At 37.2% G+C, this 12087-nt stretch overlaps 1 protein-coding gene across 1 annotated transcript; it reads left to right on the forward strand.

Annotated features, from left to right (window-relative positions):
* The first annotated feature begins 734 nt into the window (after positions 1-734).
* Positions 735-11100, forward strand: NRN1 (neuritin 1). The gene is made up of 3 exons (XM_069958061.1): positions 735-947; positions 5405-5549; positions 7273-11100. The coding sequence occupies exons 1-3, from the start codon at positions 893-895 to the stop codon at positions 7493-7495; spliced, it is 423 nt and encodes a 140-aa protein (XP_069814162.1). The 5' UTR covers positions 735-892; the 3' UTR covers positions 7496-11100.
* Positions 11101-12087: the final 987 nt, after the last annotated feature.

Below are 12087 nucleotides of genomic sequence, written 5' to 3' on the forward strand. Positions count from 1 at the left end.
AGACTGAAATCGATATAGATACACAGATCAGATAAAATACATAATAAAAAAAATATATAGAGACATAGATAGACAGATGGCTACACATATATAGACACATAGACAGAGCTTTCAATGAGATAAATGTGGCAGTCTCCTTTCACAGTGAGAACTGAAGAAAGACACAAGCAGTACTATAACAGGAATAAGCGAGTTGATGGAGTCAGAGATCGATTACATCATGGTGTCAGCGGCTCCTCCCAGGCAGGCGAGGGGAGGCACTCTCAGCGTTGTCACAGGCAGCAGTCCCTTGTGGTGCCCTGGCTGCCTCCACCCTCGGTGTCTCCCCTGCACCTGCCTATGGCTCTGAGCACGGTGGCATGGGAGACACAACCTGGTGCTTTATACTGACACATTATGGGAGGAAGCAGTATAAGAAAACATGCAGCACAATAAAGATACATAGAGTCCATTACTAACTACCACACTTATCTACAAGCGGTTGTCACTGTTGTCACTTTATGTAATGATTAAAAGTGCCTACAGAAGCAAGCTCATCTTCCATAGCAATGATGGCTGCATGTGAATGTGGCTCTAGGTGCATAATCCCAGCCTCTGATAACTATAAATGGGGATCCTCTATGTAAAAGCAACTGGTGCATCGCCAGCCTCCTCACGTCAGCTCCAAGCAGGAGGTGGGAGGGGGCAGAGCTCCATCCTCCCCTCTCCAAATGGTGCGACCCATCCCAAGCTCTTCCCTTCTTCCCTTCCCTTCTCTTCCCTTCTCTCTCCGGCTCTGCTAAGTGTCAGCTGCTGGAACTTGTTTGCAATGCCTAGTTCTTCTCACTCCCCACCCAGGATTTCCCAAATATCACATTAATATACAGTCTCCAATGGTTTTATTCAATGTAGGATGGGAGTTCATCTGAACGGAAGATATATTCTACTGGTGCTTGCTGTGCACATAGGTAAGTGGCTCTGTGCTCGACAAATAGCTCCAATCGCCATCATATCCGTTAAGACTCAAATCATAGAGAATTTCAGTAGAATTGACCCTTTCCTGTCATGTGCTGGGATGTAGAAACGACCGGTCATTGTGGCTGATGATCTTGTTGAAATGCATTTGAAGTTATTTTTCTATGTAATTCTCATTCCTTTAAGTATGCTGTTACATGAGTTCATACATAGCTTTGTTATATGATGAAAACTGGTATCAATGTTGTAGAGAAATGGAGGAAGCAGAATGCTTTGTGGATGAGATCAAAGTAAATTTTCAAATATTAGAATACTTCGATGGCATTACGTGATTATATATATATATATATATATATATATATATATATATATATATGCGCACACGTATCTTTATTAAAATTGTTAGAGGAGTTTGTTACATATGATTTGTATTCTAGTTACATTTTATGCATGTCTATTCACCTTTCTATCTAGTTGAAATCTATCTATATTATTTGTCTGCACATATATTAATTTAATCCTTATTTTTTCTAACTATGCACGAATCTCTATAGCTCTATCTCATCTATTATTCCATAGTTATTTAATAATCTCCTATATATGTATGTGTTTTATTCTGTATTCTTTACTCTTTTCTTCTTTAAAATAAATCCTTGTTAATTGTACAAAGGGAGACTGCCTGCAACCTTAGAACTGCATTATTAGCAGCGAGCAGGCTCCCACTCCTCTCCTCAGCTTCACAAGCTGCTTCTTTTGACTTGTTTGGGTCTAAAATAAGGAAAATAAATTTAATAATTAAATATATAAATATGTTTATGTGTTAGTAATATTTACAGTAGGATAATCTTTCCAAATTTCAAAAAATTATCTAAACATGTATCAATTTAATCCATATTTTCTATCTATGCATAAATCTATTATTCATCTATTATTTTATATTTATTCAATCATTTTCTATATATGTATTTATTTTGAATAATTTATTTATTTAATATGTATATCTTTAACCAAATCGTCCTCTTTAAAATAAATGTCCTCGTATCAGAGAGGTACCTATTGTACTGATTGGAATATTTTTTTTTAAAGAAAAGCCTTCAGTTTAATGTCAGTTCTTAGATATTACAAATAAACATGTGTTTGATGAGTAGGGGCAGAAAAACGTATTCTCCATAGAGAGCAGCTATGGCACACAAAACATTGCCCAGGATTGCATTCAGTCAGCTCACTGCGACAAGTGCTGTACTTGGCATCTCTCCTCGATAACCCCGTGACAAATGGGCCCCAGTGACAGCAGCTCTTACACTTACCTAGCACAACAATACACTCGTGAGATGGGGAACCTGGGTGATCGAAGGATGAAAAGAAAATTCTCAATTAGCACCTCTAGTAGGAAGAGAAATGGATACAGATGAGGATAGACAATTAAAACTCCTTTCTTTACAGCCTAATCCCGACTAATGAAGCCCGGGACAATGGGCAGGGAGACTAAGAGAGAAGCTGGGATCATCCTCATCTGTACAATCCCTGCACCCTGGTGACTTTCATGCAAGGCGTTAGAATTGACTTTACACCAGTAATGACATTAGAGGCTGTACATGCAGACATCAACACTTCTCACACTGCTTGTTAATTGCACAAAGGGAGACTGGCTGCAACCTGAGAACAGCATTATTAGCAGCTTACTTACTGGCAGCGAGCAGGCTCCCACTCCTCTATAGTACATTAGTGCTGGAAGCTCCGAAAGCTGCTTCTCTTGGCTTCTTTTGGTCTAAAAGAGTGAAAAAAAAATGTACTAATTAATAGCAGTAAATTGTGTGTATAAGTATATATATACATATACACATATATATATATATATATATATATATATATATATATATATCTCAAAAGATAAAATAATATAAGACATGTTTCTATACATTATTAAATTTAATCACAATTTTATTTATGCACAAATCTATACAGCTCTAACTCATCTAATATTCTATATTTATTTCAATCATTTTCTATCTTCAAACAAATTTTGCTCGTAAAATTAATATTAATAACAATTATAATTATTATAGCATTATTTCCAGTGGGAAAATCTTTATAAATTTCACACAACTGCCACTGAATTAGAAGCTCTTTGTTCTACAGTTTCCCAGTTCCAGAATAAATAAATACAGTGCCAGTACAATTATTTGTTAGGGAAATCCTAAAAAATATAAATAACATTCAGAACTGTTTCATTCATAAATATTTTGTTCTCAAAATACCATAGGTTTTTTTTTTTAACGTACACATTTTTGCAACATTCAGTATTGCAATGAGTATTTTAAGCTGTATATGTTATTTATTATAGACTGGTTATCTGCTGTGTGGTGTTCTGCATAAGGGCATGATGTTAATGGCTAGTACAGTTTCTCAATCTCTGTACACTATTTTATTGTATCTCTCCTTCATGTTATAGAAAGTATTGGGCATAGGTGCATTTTCTGGTCTGCAGTGTCTTTTCCTAGAAGTGCCTTGGTTGGCAGAGATATCTGGTGCCAGTATGGCTCTTTTAGCTGCATAGTGTGTGGGTGCAGCAGAAGCTCTGCTACCCAGGATCAATCTGGAACTGGATAACTCTTGCTCTGTTTGACTCCAAAATGGGTCACTGACTAAAAAAAATAGTCTCATTCATTTTCCTTTATAGCAAGTTGAGGCTTCTAAGAAATAAAGATGTAATTTCATGTAATACAGTATTATGCTAGGAAGCAACGCATGCGCAATAATAAGCCATGAATTCTTCCTGTGGATTCTACAGCATCATGATGTATGATGAGCAGGCGGTGTTTATCTAGATTGTTTGTTTGTGTTGCATCCATATTCATGGAGTGTTGATCTGTTGGATTCATAGATGCAGTGTGCCACATTATTGTCACATACTTCCATCTACTCAGAGTATAAGCAGTGCAGGGGAGAAGCAGGAGGAGGAGGGGCTGTAGTATCCCTGATCTATTCCACACACAGCAGAGGGTGTCACCTTCACTCTCAGCACTAGGTGTTCCTTCACAGGACACATATATTTCCATTTAACTATTACAAACATGTTATATAAAAAGGAATCGCTCTGCAGCTCGTTCCAAAACTACACAATCTAACCTGTGATTGAATACTCCATCGACTTGACAATTACATTTGGTGGCTTTTATTGACCAATCAAATCGGTGTAATTTGTGGCAGGAATTATGAGCTGTAAACATTGATAAATGACCTACTTACACTAAACATATGCCCACTGCCCTGTAATACATGTATTCAATCAATGAATCCCCACCACATATGAGCTTAATATAATGCAGAGGCTTTGGGGACAAACCAAGACCCCCTTCATATGTGGAAGGACTGTTTGTAGGTCTATGCAGTGCTGCTTTTTTCTATGCGCTGGAGTCTGCTGGAGCAGACGATGAAAGAGACGTGGTAATGTGTGCATGCATTTTTAATGACAAGCTGCCTGAATGCATTTGTAAGAGGAAATGGGGGAAAATGGAATGGAATGTTGTTATTGTGCTCTGGTGATCTGCACAGAAGAAATACTTCACCACCACAATGTTATATCCTGCAAGCTGTCACTGTATAGTTATGAGTCTGGCTGCAGCTAGTGTGTGACCTACAATGGCTAAGAAGTGCACTAATACAGAGAAATAGCAGAGCCCAGAAAGTGACAGAGTCCCCTCCCCCTCACTGTCTGATCACTGCAGTATCTTCAGTATATTGTCAAATCCAAGGGAATGTTTATGTGTATTATCCCTGATCAACTCTTAATAGAAAACTCCGTAAAGTGCGACCTGGGAAATATTACAGGTTTCACATCTGAGAAACATTCTGCAAAATGGATTTAATTGCTTCTAGATTTAGCAGTTATTTAATGTTCAAGAGAATGTTTTATTCATGCCTGGTGGAATTAGATTTCATTCCTCATTTAAGGAGAGTCGGAAACACTTTTATTACATTGTATTTATTCTCTGGAATCACAACCAGGATCAGATATGGCAGCAAAAGCAAAGCAAGTCTTTTGTAGCTCTCAATGTAAATGGTGCCTCCTATTTCGAAGCCTACCTAATCCAGAAAATAAAATATCATTACCAAATGGACAATAGCATGGGGTAATTAATTCCGGAACCATCATTCTTTCATCTATCCATCTATTTAGCTATCTTCATTTTTTATTTATAACAACTCTAGATATATCTGTGTGGGTGTATATAAGTACTATGAAATCTAAGGTATTTTCGTTGTTTAAATCGACAATTCAGTTCTGCTAAAATGATAGATGGTGATAATATTAAACAATAGGAGTCTAGTGTAGTATGTGAATATAGGAGAAGGAAAAATCCATGTGATAGACAGGGACAGCATTAGGTTGATGTAGTGTGTGTCTGAGTGGGAGCTGTCCAGCTGACGTGCTGATCTCTGTCCCCAGCATACTTGGTGCAGGCGGTGAGGGCGGCAGGCAAGTGCGATGCGGTCTTTAAGGGCTTCTCCAACTGTATGCTTACGATGGGAGATAAAATCGAAACCTATTCGCAAAGCATGGACGAAGAGAAAAACCTCAACACCATTTGCTCGTAAGTCTTCAAAGATAGTTTTCTTCTCCTTTACAGAATGATGAATGACTGGGTGCATCGTTGAAGTCTGTTATCCACAAAAGGCGCCACCCCTACACTTTAACATGTCACTGCAAGACATGTATCTGTGTAGTTTACATGTATCTGTGCACAAAAAATTAACTGAGGCTATACATATCTACATTACGAAATACATGGTGTATTACAAAAGTTATAGTGATAAATAGCTCACAACTGTTCATCCAATAAAAAGTACAGAGGTTCAAGGAAGTCATTGCATTTTACATTGGTTATAGAAGTGGTCTTCCACTTAAAATTTATACCTCAAATTACCCAAATACATAAGGAAAATATACTTAAATAGAAATTGCCTTTCTATCCAAAGTAATTGTTATGTTACTTATAATGATTTAATGTAAAGAGGATTCCCATGAAGATATACTTCTTTTGGTGCATGGTGATATATACCTATACATTATCCAAAATGTAATAAATTATACATATTTGGATATATTCCTGAAAAAAATAATATTGCTATTGGTACATGCAGTTAATATATGAACTGACTGAATCATGTATCGTAAAGTGAGGAAATAATCTGCTCAGCATCTTAAAATACTGTATGATCATAATATAATTTTTCCTTACGGTTATGAACAATATATATTTAATAAAATGGTTAATAAGACTATAAAAAGGTTAGATGGTTTGCAGTGTTTTAATTGTGGGCCTGGCCATTGATGACGTTTTCTTCCTTTTGGTTTTAGCATGCTGAGATGTTTAGAGAATATGGAGTCTTCCTGTGGGAAATCCAATCACAGCAGATATATTGTACTAGAGACAATTTCCCGGCATCTCAGTATCTCATTATATATTATAAATGTAGCAACATTGGAGTTTACAGCAGTCCTGAAGAGCTCATAAATTACATTGCATGCAACTCCTTTAAAACAAAACACACAGGCGCTTGTCTGAAACACAGCTAGGGAATGAAGACACACAGATGGAAAGAGTGGAGTGTGTGACAAAAGGAGGGAGGGTCATTGAGGGAGATTACAAGACTGCAGACTAAGAAAGCATAAGGTCACAAGTCTATTCTCCCATCACTTACCCCCTGGGAATAGACGCGTGTATATCAATGACTGCTTGAGATGTATTGGCTTTACAACGGTGTTAAGCTGATAAATCTCAATTGATAGGAACCCCACGTGCCTTGAAGACATGCTGACAATGGCACATGTTAGGACACTTCTGGCTTCTCCAAGGAGTAGTAACCAAATTGACAAATAATTGATAAATAGATAACTCAATTTAAAATCTTACTCCTGGAAAACTAATTTGCAAACTCATCTTTTTGTGCTCTGTATAATACATAATAATAATATCTTAATTCATGTACTAAACATATGTAAAAAGGCAATGATATCTGCGATAGGAACCTAGAATTACAGAAAAACAGATAATTTTATAAGAATTTTCAAATTTGCAATGTTAAATCTCTGCAGGCACTATATACCCCAACCACTAAATTATTTGACTAAATGAAAACAAGAAAATGAATATGCTAAAATGAAGGGGAAAGTATTTATAGCAAAACAGCTGATCAACATACAGTAAAGTGCTGCTGGTGCGGTATTATACTCCAGCTCATGTGTGAATGGCACTGGTCACGTTACCATATGAAGCCTATAAGATAACAAACCAATGTCCTTTTATCTTTTAGATATTGGAATGAATTCCACGTGTGTGCTGTCACAGTGATCGCAGATTGTCATGAAGGGGCAGCAGACATGTGGGAGAAACTGAAAAAGGATTCCAAAAAACTCAACATTGAAGGCAGCTTGTTCCAAATGTGCGGTGGATCTAATGGCTCAGCTGGCCCCAGAGTCGCCCTCCTGCCTTTATTCCTGCTGTCTCTATCTGCTCTACTTACCTGGATCTTCTAGTAGACCCAAAGTACCAGGAATCCGCTCTCACTCGCGCCACCTGCTGGATTCTAGAGGAAATACCTATCCGTTCTCCGGGGACGTTGTGTTCTCTGTGACGTTTCCCATCTAGGATTGTGGAAGATAAAAAAAAAGTTCTATTCTTTAATTTGTGTTTCGTTTGCCAAATGTTAACAAACGGTGAGCAACAACAGCCAAACCGGACCTCAGCTTTACATCTTCGAAGCAGAAACCATGAGCCCTTTATCCTTTGCAAAGAAACTCAGGAAAGGCCCTGGGCCAACCAATAATAATAATAATTACAATAATAGTAATAACAATAAGAGGAGAAGAAGAGACGGAAGTGGGCTCAACATTAAATAAACCATCACATGCAGAACAAGCCAAGGGACCTATCACCTATATGGAAGATGTGCTGTAGATGTTCACATGGTCAATCACAATCTAATGTTCACCATATCCCCCTCCACAAAACCATGTTTTCCTCATTGCAACTCAACTGTGTAACCAAGGAAAGAACAGCACTGGCAAAAGAACGCTAAAACATGAGTAGTAGAATGAATGGCCAATGGATGAATGTGCTAACGAGTGGGCAAGTATGATATATGGACTGCTGAGGGGTGAAGCTTTATCTGCTGTTGCCAAGATATATTTCAAAGTTCACTGCCTTTCTTTCTTTTCCTTGGTTTAGGTGTTACACATATTACTTAAGTATCCGACAGTGTAAACCACAAATGGGGGAGTAAATGTATAACCGTACAAAATAGTTATTATAAAAAAAAAATATAAGAGATTTTGACAGAAAACTAAAGAGAGCCTTGATTTTAAAAGATATAAATGTAATTTAACAAAAAGTTTATTATAAACTCAAATCAGCAAAAAAATATTTGCTACAAAGTATAGTACAAAATATTAAATAAAATTATTGTTTCAAAATAAATGTGTTTTATTTTAAAATAGCTGCTAGAAAATAGTTTATGTTTGTAGAAAAGGATTGGTGCAATGTGTATATTATCAGTCTACTAAACATCAGGGGATATTTAGCAGTGACTGGTAAAAAGAAGAAAGGAAGGAGAGAGAAAGAGAGGGATAATGGTAAAGTGAGAGGTGAGAGAGAAAGAGAAAGAAAGAGTGGGCGACAGAAAGAGAGAGATAATGGTAAAGTGAGAGAAGGTGAGAGGGAAAGAAAGAGTGGGAGACAGAAAGAAAGAGGAATAATGGGCAAATTAAAGAATGCAAGAAAGGGCAAGAGATAGAAAAAGAGAGAAAGAAAGAGAGGGATAATGAGAGATTGAGAAAGGGTGAGAAAGGGAAAGAGGAAGGGGGAAAGAGAAAGATAAAGAGAGATGGATAATAGGAGAGTGAGAAAAGATGAGAGGGGACAAGAAAGAAAATGATTGAAAAAGAGAGAGAGCAAGCAGAAGAAAAAGGAAAAGGGAGAAGGAGGGAGGGAGAGAGAGAAATAAAACAGAAACAAGAGATCAATGGTAAGAAATCAATTCAAAACAAGGAGGTAAGAAAAAGGCAAGCAAAAACAAGTGTGAAACTGAAAAACTAAGAATTCAAGAACGAATAGCAAAAAGAGTGGATATTGGAGGAAAGAAAGAGATAAAAGAGAGAGGGGTAGGTGGTATGGTGGGAAACAAAAGAATGATAAGGCTATGCTCACACACAGTAAAATAAAAGCAAAATGCCAAAGTAAAAAAGGTATAAAACACATCCATATTTTAAATGTAATAATTTGCTACTTTAAAATTTATGGGAAAACAGCCATCCGTGCACACATTGTAAAAAATATATATATTTTTACAGTGTGCGCACAGACTAACAGGTTTCCTTAAACTTTAATGTAGCAAATTATTAGATTCAAACTAGGTGAGTGTTTTATACCTATTTTACTGTTATATTTTGCTTTTATTTTACTGTGTGTAAACATAGCCGAAAAGAGAGAGACAAGAGCAAAAGCCGAGTGCATTTATGTTCAAGAGAGAAAAAAAAAACTAGAGAAAGGAAGCGAGCACAATGAGCTAGTAAATGGATTTAAACTCGAAGAGTAGGAGCGTAAGGAGACAGAGAGAGTAAGAAAACATGGAGGAAGTAAAGGAGAGAGAGAAAACAGGCTGAGTGTGAAGAAACAGCTATTGTTGGACAAAAGGTCACCACTATTAAGACTGCAAAGGTGCAGCAGAAAACTGCCTATTCCAGAGATCAGATGAGTCGTTTCATAATTAATAAGACACCTTGGCTGAATTTGCAGGAGACTGGCTCTATTGATTTAGCAGAGGAAAATGCTGTAACCTTTTCTATTTATAGGCTCTTGATGTCTGGGAGAAGGATATTTGTGTATACACATGAAAGCAGCAACAAAACCCTTTGTGAGCCCAGGCAGTAAAAGCCAGCTAGATGGGCAGAACAACAACCTGCCATTTGATCCTCAGCGATACAGTACATTATAATGTCCATTAAGCGTATTTTCCATCTACTCCTTAAGAAATAACGTATGCTATTCAATCAGGCTTTTACTAATGTAATGTGTAGGCACTCGAAGGGTAACACTAATATACTCTACATCTGGAACAAGAGGGCTGCTTCTTTCTGGATCTATAAATGCATTGTAACAAAGGCAGCAGCAAGCTCTTATGGGAAGAAAGGGTAAATCAAGATCATGCTCATGGATACCTGTATTATACTGCACCATTAAAAATAAGATGCTCCCTGGTACAATACATGGTAATTCCATGTGACCTTTACATGGACCGTGCAATGCTGGTGTGTAGCTGGTTACAAGAACAAGGCGTGTGCCTGTGTGAAGCAGTTCCTGTGATTTCACATGCTCTGTGCTGGCGCATTAATTAATGATATCCTTGTCTCTATATATAGCGCAGCCACGCAGTATCCCAGACATTAAAGCTCTATGAGATGTTCCACCTTGCATTGAACCTGGATGCTGACAGGAGGGATAGATGCATATGTTCCACACTAGGGTAGAGCATACTTCGATTTTAATATCAATCTTGTTAGCAGAGAGGAAAAAAAAATATGTTCAATGAAAAATATATTCTCCAGGGAAATCCCGTCTCACTGTTATTCCAATGCAGATGTGACTCTCATTACCAGACCAAGCCACAGGCAGAATGCACAGTCACATATTTGTAATGGGATTACAAAGTAGAGCTATAAGGGGCAGACATTTCTCACCAGAGATTAATCCCATCTATTCCATTAATCACATGTAATGTCAACTGGAAGCCTGTTTTGTTATATTAAATATTCTAAGGAAATAATGTTTCATATATATTAGAGGAATACTGTAGAATACTGCGTCATTTTACAATACTGGATTGAGGAGTCTTTACACAATGCATGCTGTAAGGAGTTATCATGTTGGTGTCACCATTGTGCAGGGATAATATTTGATCTTAAAAAGATGAATTACAGGAATAGGACCTTCTCAGTATTAGTGTGTGTGTGTATGTACGTACGTATGTATGTATATGTACAGTATGTATGTATGTGTGTATGTATAGTTGTGCTTGTGTGTTGGGAATATATATTTGTGGGACATATAGTGTGCAAGAGGAAATAAATGTAACTCATTAACAATGTATTGTTAATGTATTTTGCTACTTGTACTTTGAACTGCTGTGTAGTGGGCTGACCATAAAGGAGCACGTAATCTAGTAGTCGAAAGCATACAAAACAATTTCTTTAAACAGAGCTGTTAATATAATTTATAGATATCTATGTACAAAGGCAACAAAGCAGAGTTTGTCAGTAGCAAATTTTTACACTACACATCTCACGGTGAATACAGTGCAGTCCTATTTAAACCCACATATGACATTTCACATCACACTACAGGGCTAGGTTTACACTATGTAAAAATGGCCGCCGTCTTGTATAATAACAATTGTCATTGCACAGATGCGCCCATTATTTTTAAATTGTTGTTAAGGAATAGGGCCGCCATTTTTTACACAGTGTGGCCTCTGCTAAACTTGTAACTAGAGACAGTTAATACTAAAAAGTCATGACCAATGAAATAAATGTAGAATTTTTATAAATAATCCAATGAAAGAATACTAAGTCCCTTAGACACATCAGATTGCATATAACAGCACAGCAAATATAGATGATGTATGGGACGAGGTTTAGTGTCCATAGTCATAATAATAATAATAATAATGATCAGGTTTTATTTTTTTTGACAAGAGTTGATAATAAAGGAGCTCAGTGTATGTAATGCAGCAGAATAAGGCTACACTGCCTGCTGTCCTTTGGGAACTTCCCACTGAACCAATAAGCATTTTTTCTAAAAAGGCACTTGGCCGGTATTACAGATTCTTTCCACAGTCTGTAGCCTGAGGCAAACTAGGAGCTTCAGCTGAATCATGAAACCTTCCCGAGCTGACAAGTCCCCAGCTCAATCCTCGCCCCCTCAGCTCTACCGCCCCGGGAATCTCATTACATGCAGCACCAGGATCCCACTTCCAGGACCACATTCCACATGCTTAGACTGTGCTAATTGTGCTACTGAAAGGGAATCATCAGATTGATGGATTTTCTCTTGCTTATTCAGTCTTAATATTTAA

The sequence above is a fragment of the Dendropsophus ebraccatus genome, chromosome 2 (assembly GCF_027789765.1).
Source record: "Dendropsophus ebraccatus isolate aDenEbr1 chromosome 2, aDenEbr1.pat, whole genome shotgun sequence".
NCBI lineage: Eukaryota > Metazoa > Chordata > Amphibia > Anura > Hylidae > Dendropsophus > Dendropsophus ebraccatus.

What these genes read in the sequence shown, in the direction of transcription:
- NRN1 (XM_069958061.1), top strand. Translation starts at nt 893, where the DNA reads ATGGGAGTTCATCTGAACGGAAGATATATTCTACTGGTGCTTGCTGTG. An exon ending in GGTGCTTGCTGTGCACATAG is followed by an intron (nt 948 to 5,404) that starts GTAAGTGGCTCT and finishes CTCTGTCCCCAG; the next exon opens with CATACTTGGTGCAGGCGGTG. An exon ending in AACCTCAACACCATTTGCTC is followed by an intron (nt 5,550 to 7,272) that starts GTAAGTCTTCAA and finishes TTTATCTTTTAG; the next exon opens with ATATTGGAATGAATTCCACG.